The sequence below is a fragment of the Erinaceus europaeus genome, chromosome 14 (genome assembly GCF_950295315.1).
Source record: "Erinaceus europaeus chromosome 14, mEriEur2.1, whole genome shotgun sequence".
Lineage (NCBI taxonomy): Eukaryota > Metazoa > Chordata > Mammalia > Eulipotyphla > Erinaceidae > Erinaceus > Erinaceus europaeus.
In genome coordinates this window covers 28,700,658-28,719,175 of record NC_080175.1, presented here as the reverse complement: position 1 = coordinate 28,719,175, position 18,518 = coordinate 28,700,658, and the positions used below count along the sequence as shown (strand labels likewise).

The 18,518-nt window shown below is 42.2% G+C and overlaps 1 protein-coding gene and 1 pseudogene across 1 annotated transcript in view; one reads left to right on the top strand and one right to left on the bottom strand.

Moving 5' to 3' along the window:
- The window catches only part of WNT8B (Wnt family member 8B), a 31,406-nt gene that overhangs the window by 11,986 nt on the left and 902 nt on the right, over positions 1-18,518 (top strand). The window contains exons 2-5 of the mRNA XM_007530271.3: positions 14,992-15,025; positions 16,669-16,807; positions 17,549-17,674; positions 18,367-18,509. Of these exons, the coding sequence (XP_007530333.2) occupies positions 14,992-15,025; positions 16,669-16,807; positions 17,549-17,674; positions 18,367-18,509 (442 nt within the window). The remainder of the gene's footprint in view (positions 1-14,991; positions 15,026-16,668; positions 16,808-17,548; positions 17,675-18,366; positions 18,510-18,518) is intronic.
- Positions 12,374-13,352, bottom strand: LOC103119952 (small ribosomal subunit protein eS26-like; annotated as a pseudogene).

The following is an 18,518-nucleotide window of genomic DNA, read 5'->3' as shown; positions in this document are numbered from 1 at the left end:
ATTTTATACCCCCCCCCCCAACACACATATATATTCCTGGCACGGCGAAGATGGACATAAGTAGGTTAGCTGTGGTTGTCAGGAAGAACACCCCGTTAGTACCAAGGAAAACTACAGGAAGGGAGAGAGGCCCACAATTTGAAATGCCCAGTAGTGTAGTAGTGTCTGAGACTGAATGAGTCCCTCAGAGCAGTAACTAGTGAGAGCTCTTTCAGCAGTGAAGGGTATTGGCGGAGGGGGGTTGGGGGTGGGGTACAGGGCTTAATACAAGCACAATTTCACTGTATGCTGCTTTTTTCATTCAGAAAAAGAGAAGACACCACAGCAATGGGGCTTCTATCTTTGCATAGTACCTCTCACAGGGTGCTAAGGCTTGAACTTGGGCTGCACACAGGGCAAGCAGGCAGCTTATCCAGCCTCACTGAGAGCTACGCAAACCAGAGGAGTAAAACCTCCAACTGTGTTACTGTTGTAGTTGAAATAGTTATAATTTGAGTCCCCTGGGCCCTCAAAGCCTTACTCAGGCACTAGATGCTTGTGTACATTGACCTCTCCACCCTCTAGACCAGTGTTTCTCAAAGTGGACTCTGAGGATTGTGTGCAATACAACTGTCCTAGGAACATGTACATGCAGCCTCTCCCACCTGCTCTCCAAGCCATACTCCTCAACAGGAGTGTCTGGACCCAGGACTTTTCTTGCTAACTACACCCCTTCTTTCACGGAGGATTTTCATACACTCTATAAGGTCATACATTTGGATTAATTTTCAAATGCCTATACTGAAGTCCATTCTCCAGATTGTTAGCCCTCTAGGTCATGTACAGATATATGTCTTTAACTCAGAAAATTTTTTATCTAAAAAAAATTGTTTTTATATTATGAGGGAGGGAGGGAGAGAGGGAGGGAGGAGAGAGATCAGAATGTTACTTTGGTAGATGCAGTACTAGGGATGGAATGACAAGCTTCACATATGCAAGTCCTGTGCTCTACCCACTGAGACATCTCTGTGGCTGCACATTTATTGTTTTTTTAAATGTAGATTATAGAAGTCTGCAACAAAATATACAAGTAGTTTTTCTGCACCCTACCCCAGCATTTCTCAGCACTAACAACTTTAAATTTATTTATTTATTTTTAAACCACCAGCTTTATTGCTGGGTTTCAGTAGCTGCACAATGAATTCACTACTCATGACAGCCATTGTTTTCCTTTCTTTCTTCCTTTCTCTCTTTCTTTCTTTCTTTCTTTCTTTCTTTCTTTCTTTCTTTCTTTCTTTCTTATTGGATAGGACTGAGAGCAGAGGGGGCGACAGAGAGGAAGAAAGATAGACATCTGCAAACCTGCTTCAGTGCTTGTGAAGTTTCCTAACTGCAGGTGGGGAGTGGGGACTCGAACCTGGGTCTTTCCACAGGTCCTTATGCATAATACTATGTGTGCTTAACCAGGTACACAAAAACCTGGCCCTCTTTTTTTTTTTTTTTACTCATTTTTAATATTTTATTTTATTTATTTATTCCCTTTTGTTGCCCTTGTTGTTTTATTGTTGTAGTTATTATTGTTGTTGTCTTTGTTGTTGGATAGGACAGAGAGAAACGGAGAGAGGAGGGGAAGACAGGGGGAGAGAAAGATAGACACCTGCAGACCTGCTTCACCGCCTGTGAAGCGACTCCCCTGCAGGTGGGGAGCCGGGTTCGAACCGGGATCCTTATGCCGGTCCTTGTGCTTTGCGCCACCTGCGCTTAACCCGCTGCGCTACAGCCCGACTCCCAAACCTGGCCCTCTTAATTAATTTTTTTTTACCAGAGGACAACCCAGTTCTGGTTTATGTTGGTACCAGGGATTGAACCTGGGGCCTTGGAGTCTCAGGCATGAGAGTTTTTGTTTTATTTTTAAGTAGTATAACCAGTATGCTATCTACCAGGCCGGATGTCACCAGTCTTACATAGACTACAGTTTGCACCCCACTGTCTTAGATTGATGGAATCCACCCAAACAAACAAAACACCAAGATAGACACCAAGAGACAGGAAACAGAAGAATTTCATTCTGTTCAAGTGTGAGAACATCATGGCCACTTGACAATTAAGGGCTGTTGGTGGAATGTGACTACTGGTTGTGCCTTTACCACTAGGACTCACCACAAGAAGGTCTGGGCAGATTTGGGAACGTACTCTCGCCAGTCACCCTCTGGCATCTAGAGACAGGGGCAGGGCTAGAGCTTCATAGTCTTACTGAGGAATTCCTCTATAATAAGCCAGACACTATCTTTATCTATTTGCTACTGAGGTTAGGGAAACACCAACTCCCAATATACTGTTTTCCCTGAAATCTGAAATTACACTGGCATTTATTTTTCAGAGAGTTGTTAGTTCAGAGAATCAGAGCAGTAAATCAGTAATGGCGAGTGTGCCAAACACACTTTTAGCTTGGGTGGGCAAGGAAGAAAATTATCACCCTAGGAAGAGAATTATCAGAAAACTAGAGAGGGACTCTAGTTAATACTTCCTGTTTTGTCATCACTGGGCCTCACCACTGCAGGCTCTTTTTCAGACAGAAATAGAGCTGGATGGGTGGGGTGTGTATATGAGTGTGAAGACACCATAGCTCAAAAGTTTCCTCTAGGGGGTCGGCGGCAGAGCAGCAAGTTAAGTGCACATGGCACAAAGTTCAAGGACAGGTGTAAAGATCCTGGTTCAAGCCCCTGGCTCCCCACCTGCAGGGGTTTGCTTCACAGGCGGTGAAGCAGGTCTGCAGGTGTCTATATTTCTTTCCCCTTCTCTGTCTTCCCCTCCTCTCTTGCTTTCTCTCTGTCCTATCCAGCAACAACAATAACAACAACAGCAGCAGCAATGGCAACAATACAATAACAACGACAAGGGCAACAAAATGGGGAAAATGGCCTCCAGGAGCAGTGGATTCATGGTGCAGGCACCAAGCTCCAGCAATAACCCTGGAGGCCAAAAACAAAAAGTTTCCTCTACCATGGTGGATGTGGGGCTTGAATAATGGATAACTTATGACAAAGCAGGTACACTATCCAGGTGAGTTATTTTGCTGACCCTAGTCAATACTTTCCTTCATTACTCACTTTTTTGCAAGGGAGGAAGAGAATCAAGAAGATTCAGCAATGGAACTTATCACTTCCTGTGCTTAACTGCTGTGCTACCACCCGACTCCCTTGAACTTATCACTTCCATGTTATTGGGGCAGAAACTTTAGAAGGCCTTAGTACACAAATGGTAGTTTTGATACCCAGGTGGAAAAGAATTATAAAAGAGATTTAGATAAATCTATTCTTACATTTAAAAAGTAATAAATTATAAAGAAAAATTTTAAGTTCACAAAAAAATTGAGCAAAAAAAATTGGAGTCCTCATTCCTCCCCGCACAGCCCCCCCCCACACACACACACACCACTCCACACGTTTTTGGTTATTAACATCTTCACTTAGCATGGTACACTCTTTGTCTCTATTTTTTTTTTTAAGTATTGAACCCAGTGTGAGCAGCAACAATCCCAAAAATATGTTCCCGGGGTATGGGGGTGGGGGTGGGAGAAGCCACAGGAATAAGAACCTACTCCAGGCTGACATGAGTACCTGGTAGACAAGAATCAGAAGGGAACTGGAGTGGTGGAAGAAGGGAAAAGCAGATAATGATGATGTGACAGCTGGATCTGGTATTTGTTTGTCTGTTTTTACCAGAGTAGTACTCAGCTCTGGCTTATGGTAAAACTGAGAATTGAACCTTGAATCTCAGAGCTTCAGGCATGAAACTCTTTTTTCATAACCATTATGCTATCTCCCCAGCCCTGACAACTGGACTTCATATATAAATGCTTGCAAAACACCACTGAATCTTACAAGAAATGCTTACCAAGGACTTTTCATGATCAGAAATCCTGAATTAGCAGGAGGAAATAAGAGCAATAGAAATAATATGACTTATCCAAGGAGCTCTATACACGCCTATGTTCAAAGCAGTGCTATCTGTAGTAGCTAAGATTTGGAAACAACCTAATTGCCCAACAACAAGCGAGTTGTTAAGGAAGTTGTGGTCTATTAACCCAATGGAATACTAGTCAGTTGTAATAAATTATATATCTTCTCTTTTGTTACAACATGGATGGAACTGGAGGGACTCAGAGTGAAATGAGCCAGAAGGAGAAGAGCCAATACTGGATGACCTCATTCACACACGGGATCTAGGAAACAAAGCAAAGGACGATATAGCATGAAATCTAAGTGGACTGTGGTCTATTGCAGCAGATTTGGGGACTTACTTTTAACCATTAATTCAGTCCACTTTCATGCAGAACTTACCGTGGTCAAGATGGAGGGATACAAAGAGAATTAAGACAGCCCCCTACTTATGCTCAAGTATAAGGGATAAAGGGGAAACTTTAATATGGGACAGAAAAAAGTTATTGTAAGACTGAAAGAAAAGCTGATTGAGGTTTTTTAACTAGATGCTTTTTAAAGAACAAGCCAAGGCTAGAGAGATCACTTACTTGCAGGATGCCTGCCTTGTCGTGTGCGCAGCCCACATTCGAGTGTTGGCACTGTGTGCAAGGAATCTCTGGTGCTCTGGAGCCTCTCCCTCTGTCTGCCCTCTCTCTTTCCAGATGAGAGAACTGCCCAGAGAAGTGAAATCAAGCATGTGTGATGTCCCAGCTCTGCAAAAAAAAAAAAAAAAAAACAAGAATTTTTATATAATAGCTTTATTGAAACAATTCACACACTTTTTAAAGTGATATGCCAATAGTCTTAGTGTAATCACAAACCTTGTATGACTTTAACTACAATAATTTTTTAAGCATACTTATCATCCTCAAAGGAACAACTCCCCCATTCCTTAAACAGTCATTTTTTTATTCCCCTTGGCCCTTAATACCTGTGAAACTACTTTTAGCTTCTATGGAATTCATTGTGGTGTTTTTTTCCCAGACATTTTATATAAATAGAATCACACTACTTATGGCCCTTTGTTTCTGGCTCTTTTATTTAGAATATGTTCTCAAGGCCCATCTATGATGTAATGCATATGGACACTTCATTCCTTTTCATGACTAAATAATATTGTACAGATAAACTACATTTTATCCATTAGTCAGTTGATAAAGATTTAGGCTATGCTTTTACTTTGGGGCTGTAAAGAATAGTGTTGCTGTGAACTTATACAATCATGTGTAAGTTTTTATTGAACTGTTTTTTTTTAAAGATTTATTTATTTATTGTCTCCAGGTTTATTGCTGAGGCTTGGTGCCCGCACCATGAATCCACTACACTTGGAGGCCATTTTCCCCATTTTGTTGCCCTTGTTGTTATTGTTCTTATTGCTGTTGTTATTGGACAGGACAGAGAGAAATTTGAGAGAGCAGGGGAAGACACAGATGGGGGGAGAAAGATAAGGACACCTACAAACCTGCCTCACTGCTTGTGAAGCGACCTCCCTGCAAATGGGGAGTCAGAAGCTCTAACTGGGATCCTGAGGCGGGTCCTTGTGTTTTGCACCATGTGCACTTAACCCACTGCGCTACCATCCGGCCCCCAGACTTTTTTTTTTAATTCTCTTGAGCAAATACCTAGGAGTGGAATTGCCAAGCCATATAGTAACTGTTTAACCTTTTTCTGTAGCATTCTATTTATTTCACATGAGATAGAGTTTCATGAGAGAGGGAAGGAGGAAGGAAAAGAGAGAGGGGGAGAAAAAGAGAGAGAGAGAGGGAGAGGGAGGACAAAGTACCATTCACCGGGTGCCAGGGTTCAAACCAGGAGCACCAGCCATGCAAGTCCTGTACTCTACCAGCTGACTAATTTCCCATGATCACAGCTGTACCATTTTTTTTTACAGGATGTCTTTATTTAGTTGGAGGGAGAGAGGGACAGAACTAGAACATCACTCTGGCATATGGAGTATTGGAAATTGGAAGAAGCTTTGACACTGTGACATCTCCCCTACTCACCCTCACCCCTGTCTCTATGAGTCTTTGTACCGAAAAAAGACAGCCTGGAGTAGAGAACCCCCAGCAAAAATAACAAAACCAAAAAAAAAAAAAAAGGAGGAAAAAGGAGTAGAAGGAAGGAAAAGAGAGAAAAAGAAATGGAGAAAGAGAGATTGAGAAAGAGAGAGAAAGACATCATAGCACTGAAGTTCCCTCCAGTGTGGCAGGGACTGGACTTGAACCTGGGGCTTGTACAGTGCAAAGCAGGTGCACTATCCTGGTGACCTATTTTGCCAGTCCCCAAAATTTAAAACTTTAATGAATTCAACTTACCAGTATTCTCTTTGGACACCTGTGCTTTTGGTATCTTTAAAAAGTGCTGTTTGATCCCAGATCATGAAAACTTATACCTATTTTCTTATGGTATTTAGTTCTTAAATTTAGGTCCATGATTCATTTTAGGTTAATTTTTATATGGTGAAAGGCTTATTCTTTGTGTGTGAATATCTAGCCATTTTGAACCACTAGTTAAAAATATTACAATTAGGATACTGGGCAGTGGTGCACTGGGTTAAGTGTACATAGTACAAAGCGAAAGAACCTACACAAGGATCCCAGTTCGAACTCCTGGCTACTCACCTGCAGGGAGGTTGCTTCACAAGTGGTGAAACAGGTCTGCAGGTGTGTACCTTTCTCTCTCCCTCTTTACCTTCCCCTCCTATCTCGATTTCACTCTGTCCTAACCAATAAAATGTGGGGGGAATGGCGTGTAGGAGCAGTGGATTTGTAGTGCAGGCACTGAACCCCAACGATAACCCTGGAGGCAAAAATAAATAAATAAATAAATAAATAAAATACTGCAGGTAGGTAAGATTTAACAGAGCAACATAAGCAAAGAGGAGAGGGCATGCATGAATGGGTATCTTGGAATAGCAACTGGCTCAGTTTGATTAGCAGACTGGACATGTAGGGATATTTCAGGAGAAATGAGGCTAGATAGACATATAGGGTCAAGAGTTGGAGAAATTTAACAGCAACACAGTCATAGTAGGGACTTCAACACCCTACTCTCTCAACTTGACAGATCATCCAGGCAGAAAAATCAATAAAGACATAAGGGAGCTAAATGAGGAGATAGATAAACTAGAACTATTGGACATTTTCAGAGTCATTCATCCCAAGAAACTGGAATACACATTTTACTCAAATCCACATGGATCATTCTCAAGGATAGACCATATGTTACGTCACAAAGACAGCATCAGCAAACACAAGAGCATTGAAGTCATCCCAAGCATCTTCTCAGACCACAGTAGAATTAAACTAACACTTAACAATTAACAAAAGATTAGTAACAGTCCCAAAATGTGGAAGCTCAACTTCATAACTACTGGGTCAAAAAGGAAATAAAGGAAGAAATCAAAATGTTTTGAGAGTTCAGTGAAAATGAAGACACAAGCTATCAAAATATTTGGGACACACCTAAGGCAGTACTGAGAGGGAAGAAAAAAAAAGAGTTGGAGAAGTATGATTCTTGAGAAGGATGACACAAGAATTAGTTTTTTAGGGGGTTGGGCAGTAGTGCAGTGGGTTAAGCGCACATGGCACAAAGCACAAGGACCAGCATAAATATCCTGGTTTGAGCCCATGGCTCCCCACCTACAGGGAGGTCCCTTCACAGGTAGTGAAGCAGGTCTGCAGGTGTCTATCTTTCTCTCCCCCTTTCTGTCTTCCCCTCCTCTCTCGATTTCTCTCTGTCCTATACAACAATGACAATGACAACAACAACAACAATAATAACAATGACAATAAACAACAAGGGCAATAAAAGGGGAAAAAAAATAGCCTCCAGGAGCAGTGGATTCATAGTGCAGGCACCAAACCCCAGTGATAACCCTGGAGACAAAAAAAAAAAAAATTAGGTTTTTAGAAAGCTGTTTGGTGCCAGGTGGCAGCACACCTGGTTAAGCATACACATTAGAGTTCGCAAGGACCTGGGTTCAAGCACCTGGTTCCCACCTGCAGGAAGAAAGCTTCACAAGCGGTGAAGCAGGGTTGCAGGTGTCTCTCTGTCTCTCTCCCTCTCTAGCTCCCCCTTCCCTCTCAATTTCTGGATGTCTATCAAATAAATAAAGATAATCAAAGAATAGGGCTGGGTAGTTGCACACCTGGTTGAGCACATGTGTTATAGTGCACAAGGACCCAGGTTCGAGCCCCCAGTCCCCACCTGCAGGGGAAAGTTTCACAAGTGGTGAAGCAGTGCTGCAGGTGTCTCTCTGTCTCTTCCCTCTATCTCCCTCTTCCTCTCAGTTTCTGAATGTCTCTATCAAATAAATAAAGATTTAAAAATTTTTAAAAAGATAATAAAAAAATAAAATAAACATTAAAAAAAAAAGAAAGAAAGAAAGCGGTTCCAGCTGCAGATTACATGCTGGATTGGAATGGGGTGAAATTTCAAGAAGAGAGGCCAGTCAGTGGAGCTGCCACAACAGTGTGGTAAGAAGTTACAATGAAGGCTGTGATAGATAAAAAGGATGAGTGAAAATAAAATAAAAGTAAAATATATAAAGATTTTAATAACTGTTTAGTGAGATTGGATTAGAAGAGAATTAGGAAAACAATGATTCAATTAACCTAAAAATAGTAAAGTCAAGAGAAGTGGTTAGATTGTCAGAGAAGATGAGTTCTTTTTTTTATACATACTGCCCTTCTCAGAGCATGAGGTCCTGAATTCGATCCCTGGCACTACGTGTGCCTGAGCGGTGCTCTGGCTCCCTCTGCCCTCATAAGTAAATAAGTTTAATTAATTAATTAATTAATTAATTAAGCACACTGTCTTTATAATCTGAAACATCCCCAGTAGGGAAGTCTAGTTTTCCTTTGTTGTTTTGTTTTGTTTTGTTTTATTTTAGATAAAGGCAGAGAGGGAAAGGGAGACATAACAGCACTGAAGCTTCCATGGGGGGCAGACTTGGACTCAGACTGCAGGCACGGCAAAGCAGCACACCATTCAAGTGAGCTGCTTCACCAGCCCTCTAGCACGCCTTTGGAAATGCCTATCTGGATGTCAAGATTGGAGCCGGGGCTGGAGATTAAGAGACCTTGCATAATCATGGCAGTTAAGACCGCAGCACAAATGAGGGCCTTTCTTTAGTCCCTCATCTCCTCAGATAGCATCTGAGTCACTTCAGATGACACCTCTTGCTCCTACACTGAAATGTGAGCTACTTTGTTCTTTCATGCAGTTAATATTTTTTAAATGCCTGCTATCCCCCGGCACTATTCAAGGCACTTAAAATATGTGGTGAGTAAAACATAATCCTTCCAGGAAACAAACAAACGAAAACAACCAAAAAAGAAAAAAAAAAAAAACCCACTTTGTTTTAATGAAACCTACATTCCAGAGGGAGGAGATAAAGGGAAAGAAAAGATGGAAAATTTGATGTTGAAATCATGAAAAGGTTCATGGCGAACAATGAGGCAAGGAAAGGGGGTGGAAGTTGCAATTTTAAATAGAGTAACCAAGGAAAGCCTCAGGGTGGAAACAAACAAGGAAACCATTCAATATGTATTAATAATAGTTCAAATAAGAGACAGTGACAGCTTGGACCAGGGTGAAAGCAGTGAAGATATTGGGAATTGGTTAGACTGTAGATAATATTTTAGTTTTGAGTTGGAGCTAGCAGAATTTCTTGAGACTGAATATCTTATGTTAAAGAAAGGGATAAAAGGTCTCCAAGAGTGTTTTCTGGTAAAGAAGGAAGAACCATCCTTTATCAGTGAAGGTTACAGAAGAAGTAAAGTTAGATGGTACCACAAAGATATTTCATTTGGGATGTGTTAAGTTTGAGATGCCTATTAAAAATTGAAGTGTGTAAAGAAGAGAGCTGGGGCGGGGGGGGGGTACTGTTCGGGCGGTAGCCCAGCAGGTTAAGCGCATGTGGCGCTAAGCACAAGGACCAGCGTAGGGATCCCTGTTCAGGCCCCGGCTCCCCACCTGCAGGGGAGTCGCTTCGCAGGCGGTGAAGAAGGTCTGCAGTTGTCTTTCTCTCCCCCCTCTGTCTTCCCCTCCTTTCTCCATTTCTCTCTGTCCTATCCAACAACGACATCAATAAAAACAATAATAAAAATAACCACAACAACAATAAAAAAAGAAGAAATAACAACAAGGGCAACAAAAAAAATGGCCCCCAGGAGCAGTGGATTCGTGGTGCAGGCACCGAGCCCCAGCAATAACTCTGGAGGAAAAAAAAAATATATATATATATATATCTGGATGTGAAAGTCTGGGTTTTAAGAAAACTTACGGAAATAATCAAGTAAGCATATGAAGGTCTTAACCCTTTGACACTCAGTTTGGGTTGTATCATCTAGAGAGTATGCTGACTGTATCATGTTCTATTAGAATTCCTGTTTGCTGAACAAATACTCTATCTTCCATTGTTACCATCTTTCTTTCTTTCTTTCTTTCTTTCTTTCTTTCGTTTTGGCCTCCAGGGTTATTGCTGGTGCTCAGTGCCTGCACTACAAATCCACTGCTCCTGGATGCCATTTTTCCCATTTTGTTGCCCTTTTTGTTGCGCTTGTTGTAGTTGTTATTGTTATCATAGCTGTTGTTGTTGTTGGATAGGACAGAGAGAAATCGCGAGAGGAGGGGAAGACAGAGAGGAGGAGAGCAAGATAGAAAGTAACTTTGAGGAAAGGAAAACAGTTTACTACTTTTGTTACTCAGTGGTATTTCATAGTCTGGGTGTGTCACAATTTTTTGTTGTTGTTTGGCTTTTTTTTTTTTTTTTTTTTTGCCTCCAGGGTTATTGCTGGGGCTCAGTGTCTGCACCGTGAATCCACTGCTCCTGGAGGCCATTTTTTCCCCTTTTGTTGCCCTTGTTGTAGCCTTGTTGTGGTTATTATTGTTGTTGTTGATGCCGTTCATTGTTGGATAGGACAGAGAGAAATGGAGAGAGGAGGGGAAGACAGGGGGAGAGAAAGACACCTACAGACCCGCTTCACCGCCTGTGAAGCGACTCCCCTGCAGGTGGGGAGCCAGGGCTCCAACCCGGATCCTTAAGCCTGTCCTGGCGCTTTGTGCCACGTGCGCTCAATCCGCTGTGCTACCGCCTGACCTCCTTTGTTTTGTTTTGTTTTTTTTAACCACACAACCTTCCAAGTATACCTGGGTAGTTTCCAATTTGAGGTTACTATAAATAAAGTAGCTTTGAGCACCTGTACAAGTTCATGAGTAAAAATAGACCTTAGTTTCTCTTGCATAAATTCCTAAAGCTGAGACTACTGAGCCCCATTACAAGTCTTTTGTTTTGAAAGGAACAAATGGGCTTTTATTTTTTCCAGAATGATAATTCCTTTTTGGATTAAGTTATGAAAACCTCTAGAAAGATAGTTTACTGTCTACTTCTTTTAATTATCTATTATTATTTTTAATGTAATAGGACAAGAGATAAATTGCATGGGAATGATAGAGAAAGACAGAGAGCCACCTGTAGCACTGCTTCACAGGTAGAGACTGGGGACTTGAACCCAGGTCCTTGCACATGGTAATGTGTGCGATCAACTAGGTGCACCACCACCCAACCCCTAAATTGTCTACTTCTTTCTGATTAAAAAACTATCCTGTCCAGAATCTCCAGAAGTTGGAAGTATTCGAATTCAAATCCTGCTTCAATCACTTAATAGCTAGGTGGACTTGGAACAATATATTTAACTTTTCTGAGACTCTGATTCCTATTCAGAATATAGTGGTACTCAGGAATGCTGAGACAGTGAGGACTTAACATGATCCACATGTCAATACTGAAAGTAGAGTGTTTGGCACGTAGTAGTAGTGAGTTAATGCTAGCTTTCTTCCAGCCCCACATCAAAAATTATGATCCAACACCATTTATATACTCACCATTTAAGCATTTAGGAATTTGACTTTTTTTTTTTTTAACCAGAGCACTGTTCAACTCTGGCTTATGGTGGTGCAAGGGATTGAACATGGGACTTTGGAGCCTCAAGGATGAGACTCTCTTTGCATAACCATTATGCTATCTACCCCTGCCTAAGGAATTTAAATGTTTAGCTGACCTTAAAAATCCAAAGACATAGCAATACCTGCTCTTTCAAAGGTACTTACTTGCTTATTTTATTTACTAGAAAGAGAGGAAATAGAGAAGGGGCTTAGGGAGATAGAGAGGGAGAGAAAGAGAGACACGTGAAGCCCTGCTTTACCACTTGTGAAGCTCCCCCCCTGCAGGTGGGGACTGGTGGCTTGAACCTGGGTCCTTGTTCATGGTAGTGTGTACACTTAACCAGTGCACCGCCGACAGTCCCCGACCCCCCAGCTCCTTTTGCATATACAGCAGTTTTTCTTTAGTGTAATTTACATTTTATTTTTTCTCAAGAAGACAGTTTTTATTCAGGCCATAACTCTTACATGGGCTTTTTTGGAGGGGAGGGGCGGTGACTGCAGGGCTAAATCATGATGGGCATGTGTGGTCCTTCCTGGCTTCACAAGAATGATTTCTGACCACCATGTTGTGAATGGCACAACTCACATAGTAATGTAATTTCACATACAGTTTGGGAAGCATTTAAGTGTGTAAAACACTCACTTTGAAGATATCCTTGATGGTGGTGGCTTCTACTATGTTCTGAATGACAAACTTCTTTTTTTTTTTTTATCTCAAATCCAATCTTAATTAATTTTTGCCTCCAGGGTTATCGCTGGGGCTCGGCGCCTGCATATCAATCCACTGCTTCTGGAGGTCATCCTTTTTTTTTTTTTTTCATTGTCATTAGTGCTGCTATTGTTATTGGATAGAACAGAGAAAAATTGAGAGAGGAGGGGAAGACAGAGAGAGGGAAAGATAGACACTTAAAATTTTTTTTTTATATTTAGTTTCCCTTTTGTTGCCCTTGTTGTTTTATTGTTGTTGTAGTTATAATTGTTGTTACTGATGTTGTCATTGTTGGATAGAACAGAGAGAAATGGAGAAAGGAGGGGAAGACAGAGAGGGCGAGAGAAAGATAGACACCTGCAGACCTGTTTCACCGCTTGTGAAGTGACTCCCCTGCAGGTGGGGAGCTGAGGGCTCAAACCAGGATCCTTACGCTGGTCCTTTCACTTGAAGCCACATGTGCTTAACCCAAGGTGCTACTGCCCGACTCCCAGATAGACACTTCCAAACCTGCTTCAGCCAAGATCCTTGCATGGGTCCCTGTGCTTTGCCCTGTGTGAGCTTAACCCAGTGCACTACCACTCTGCCCCGACAAACTTCTCAATGGCCTTGTCCTTGGGCACGCATCCAGTGCAGTTGGTGCAGTGGATAGGCTGCATGTGGCCTCAGCTTTTTTTGGCACAGCATTGTTTCTTCTTTTTTTTGGAAGTGAGGACCCAAGAGCTGTACATACAGTTGTTACTAAATAAATTATCTTTTTCTCTTCAACAAATGGTGTTGGAAACAATGGGTTGAAACATGCAGAAGAATGAAACTGAACCACTGTATTTCACCGAATACAAAAGTAAATTCCAAGTGGATCAAGGACTTGGATGTTAGACCACAAACTATCAAATACTTAGAGGAAAATATTGGCAGAACTCTTTTCCGCATAAATTTTAAAGACATTTTCAATGAAAAGAATCCAATTACAAAGAAGACTAGGGCAAGTATAAACCTATGGGACTACATCAAATTAAAAAGCTTCTGCACAGCTAAAGAAACCACGACCCAAACCAAGAGACTCCTCACAGAATGGGAGAAGATCTTTACATGCTATACATCAGATAAGAGTTTAATAACCAACATATATAAAGAGCTTGCCAGACTCAACAACAAGACAACAAATAACCCCATCCAAAAATGGGGGGAGGACATGGACAGAATATTCACCACAGAAGAGATCCAAAAGGCTGAGAAACACATGAAAAAATGCTCCAAGTCTCTGATTGTCAGAGAAATGCAAATCAAGACAACAATGAGATACCACTTCACTCCTGTGAGAATGTCATACATCAGAAAAGGTAACAGCAGCAAATGCTGGAGAGGGTGTGGGGTCAAAGGAGCCCTCCTGCACTGCTGATGGGAATGTCAATTGGTCCAACCTCTGTGGAGAACAGTCTGGAGAACTCTCAGAAGGCTAGAAATGGACCTACCCTATGACCCTGCAATTCCCCTCCTGGGGATATATCCTAAGGAACCCAACACAGCCATCCAAAAAGATCTGTGTACACATATGTTCTTGGCAGCACAATTTGTAATAGCCAAAACCTGGAAGCAACCCAGGTGTCCAACAACAGATGAGTGGCTGAGCAAGTTGGGGTCTATATACACAATGGAATACTACTCAGCTGTAAAAAATGGTGACTTTACCGTTTTCAGCCGATCTTGGATGGACCTTGAAAAAATCATGTTGAGTGAAATAAGTCAGAAACAGAAGGATGAATATGGGATGATCTCACTCTCAGGCAGAAGTTGAAAAACAAGATCAGAAAAGAAAACACAAGTCGAACCTGAAATGGAATTGGCGTATTGCACCCAAGTAAAAGACTCTGGGGTGGGTGGGTGGGTGGGGAGACTACAGGTCCATGAAGGATCATAAATGACATAGTGGGGGCTGTACTGTTAAATGGGAAACTGGGGAATGTTATGCATGTACAAACTATTGTATTTACTGTTGAATGTAAAACATTAAAAAAATAAATAAATAAAATAAATAAATACAAAAAAATAAATAAATTATCTTTTAAAAACTATTTTATTTATTTATTTTTACCAGAGCACTGCTCAGTTTTGGTTTATGGTGGTATGGGGAACTGAACCTGAGACTTTGGAGCCTTAGGTATGAGAGTCTCTTTGCATAATAACCATTATGCTATCTATCCCTGCCCAATAAAATAGCTTTAATAGATTTCTTACACATAATTTTTCCTTGGCAAAGCCATTTTCCCTTCCTCTCTATCAATTATCTTTGCTGAAGTAATTCTTTAAGCTCTAGGTAGTGGAAATGAGTTGTCATATCTCCATTATACTCTGTGGTGTTTCTTTTAGGTCAGTGAACAACTTCCTGATGACTGGTCCAAAGGTAAGAAAAAAAAATGTCCTTTGGTTTTTTTAGATTTTGCTGAACTTCATTTATTGTCTGAAGAAAATACAGGCTGATTTCATTATGTTCACATTTTTAATGCTTTTCTTTTTCTTTTCTCTTCTTTTTTTAAACAATTTTTTATAATTTTATTTTATTTATTTATTCCCTTTTGTTGCCCTTGTTGATTTATTGTTGTAGTTATTACTGTTGTTGTTATTGATGTCGTTGTTGTTGGATAGGACAGAGAATAATGGAGAGAGGAGGGGAAGACAAAGACAGGGAGAGAAAGATAGACACCTGCAGACCTGCTTCATCGTCTGTGAAGTGACTCCCCTGCAGGTGGGGAACCCGGGGCTCGAACTGGGATCCTTACGCGGGTCCTTGTGCTTTGCGTTGCCTGCGCTTAATCCACTGCACTACCGCCTGACTCCCTCTTCTTTTCTTTTCTTTCTTTTTTTTTTTTGCCATCGGGGTTATCACTAGGGTCTGGTACCTGTACTAGGATTCTACTGCTCCCAATGGCCAGCTCTTCCTCCTCCTCCACCTCTTCCTCCTCTTCTTCTTTTTCTCCTTCTCCTTCTCCCCTTCCTCCTCCTTTTTCTTTATTGGGGGATTAATGGTTTACAGTCAATAGTAAAATACAGTAGTTTGTACACATGCAATATTTCTTAGTTTTACATATTTCTTTTCTTCTTTTCCCTTTTCTCTTCTTTCTCTCTTTTTTTAATAAGTGGTGAGAAACTGAGACAGACAGAAAGAGAGAAAGAGAGATACCTGCAATACTCCTCCACCTCTGTTGAAGCTTCTCCCTTGAACATAGCAAGTGGGAGGTAGAACCTGGGTCCTTGCACATTACGATGTGTGCACTCTACTGAATATGCGACCACCCAGCCCTGTATATTCATTCATATTTTTAAATGCTGCATCCAGGACAGATAGACAAAAGATGGCACAGATAGGGTTAGGGGTATTTTCTAAGATAATAATGTGATAAGAACAACTAAAAATTCATTTTCATTACCTCTGGCTTATGGTGGTGTGGGGGATTGAACCTGAGACTTCAGAGCCTCAGGAATGAGAGTCTCTTGCATAACCATTATGCTATCTACCCCTGCTAGTCAGTCTCTCTCTCTCTTTTCCCCTCCCTCCCCCTCCCTTCTCTATCATAATAAATAAGTCATTTTAATAAATACCATTTAATTTTTTCTTTAATAGGATTGGGAAGGGAAGGGTTAATAGAGGTGAGAGGCAAACCACTCTCAAAGCTTTCTCCCTGAAGGTGGGGAGCAGGTGCTTGAACCCAGGCCCTTGTACATGGTAGCATGTGGGCTTAACTAGGTGCACCACCACTCAGCTCCCATAAATAATTTTTTAAGGTAAACTTCACTTCTAATCCTACCATATTCTAGCTGTGGGATCCTGGGCAAATTATTTTCCCTCACTTCTCTAAATCTCAGGTTCCTAATCTATAAAATGGCAGGCACCTCAACAAGATTATGTGTGATAGGGGGGCATATTTATAATGCCTTGTCATTATTTCTGAGAGAATGAAAAAGTGGGTGGGAAAGGAGACACTTGTCTTCTAAGTGCAGTTGCTGTGAGACTTGTGAGTCTGAACTGTAACCCCTGTGTCGCTGCAGGCTTACCTGATCTATTCTAGCAGTGTGGCTGCTGGTGCCCAGAGTGGTATTGAAGAATGCAAATACCAGTTTGCCTGGGACCGCTGGAACTGCCCAGAGAGAGCCCTGCAGCTGTCGAGCCATGGTGGCCTCCGAAGTGGTAAGGAAAGCTTCAGCCACTCTTCCTGGACCCACTGGTCACGCTCAAGTGATGGTCCCTGCCTCCACTCCACCCTTATGCTTCACTTGGTTTGTACCCTCAGGCTATCGCTTCCTCTGGGAATTTCTCTGTTCCTTCACTGGCTCTTCTTTCCTATTTGTCAATCTTATTTTCTTTCTTCCCCAACATTCTCACTCCCCATTCTAAGCCATCTTTGGCCTCCCTGTTAGCCAGAGATTCCCTCAGAATATAAAACTATCAGAAGGTAAGTGGGGATCCTCATTCTCCATGTCTGAGCCCCTTCCTTTAGCAGACTCAGTAAAAAGGTACTGGAGACCAGTTTTCCACACAGAAGATAAAGGTCAATAGACGAAGGAGGTGCCAACCAGAGGTTCTTTTCAGAGCTGACACATGCCTCTTAGACTTCAGTGTTCCAGAAGGAAGTTCCTTGCAGAACAGACTTTAGGTCCATCTCTTCCCCATTTTGTTCTCTGGCTCTTTCTCACTTAAATCCTTTATCACTATGTAAGTCAACAATAACCAAGTCAGGTAATCATAAAATATGTGACCTGAAAAGGCAGGAAGAAAGTAGGGCTGAGGCAGCCCCGGAAGAGGTATACATTATAAAGGTGGGAAAATAGGATGGAGCTGGGGCAGGAGGATGTAACAAAGGCATTCAAGTAAAGTAGCAAGACTGGCATCTCCCTCCCCTTAATCCTTCCAATTTTGGATTCCTGCCAGCTAATCGGGAGACAGCATTTGTGCATGCCATCAGTTCTGCTGGAGTCATGTACACCCTGACCAGAAACTGCAGCCTTGGGGATTTTGACAACTGTGGCTGTGACGATTCCCGTAACGGGCAACTGGGTGAGTAGTGTTATCAGGGGTGGGTAGGGAAGACCACGCAAGTTTACTTAGACAATGAGAAGTCTGACGGGGTGAAGAATGACAGTTTAAATTTAAGGGAAACCCAGGTAAACCAGTTTGAGCCCAAACTCTGACAAACAGCTGAATTGAGTGTGGGGCCCTCCTCATGGGTGGGTTCCTTAATTAAAACAACAGTAATGAACAAATAACATTCCCTGCAGTTTCAACGCTCCGTTCCTGCTTCAGACACACGAGGAAAGCTAGCCCGTTCTTAGTGTTTACCTTCACTGTCATCTCGAATCCTGTGACCTCCAGCTCACCTCCCAATTTTATTGCTTCATATAATTTCAGTCCTGTCTCTTCCTCTTTCGCCATGTTTGCGCTTCCCTCCACTTTCTCGCGCTACTTTGCGACTTCTGGATTGGACGTCAATCACTCAGTTTAGGCACGTGCACGCTCTTGCGCGCCCACTCCTGGTAGAGACTCCACTCAGCAACTGTTTACGTCATGAACTCCTGAGCCAGGGATTGGCTGGGGCTAGGAGCGGGCGCGCAAAGGTAGCAAAACAAGCCCAGGCTCAGTCTAATCTGAAGATTGGGCACTCGCCCAAAGGAGTCTTCAAATTCAGTTAGAAACGGTGGTTCTTCGAGGAGCTCAGCACCGAGATAGCCTCGCCCTCTGAACTTTTCCAGGAGGCCAAGGCTGGCTGTGGGGCGGCTGCAGTGACAACGTGGGCTTCGGAGAGGCCATATCCAAGCAGTTCGTCGATGCCCTGGAGACCGGACAGGACGCCCGGGCAGCCATGAACCTGCACAACAACGAGGCGGGCCGCAAGGTGAGTCTG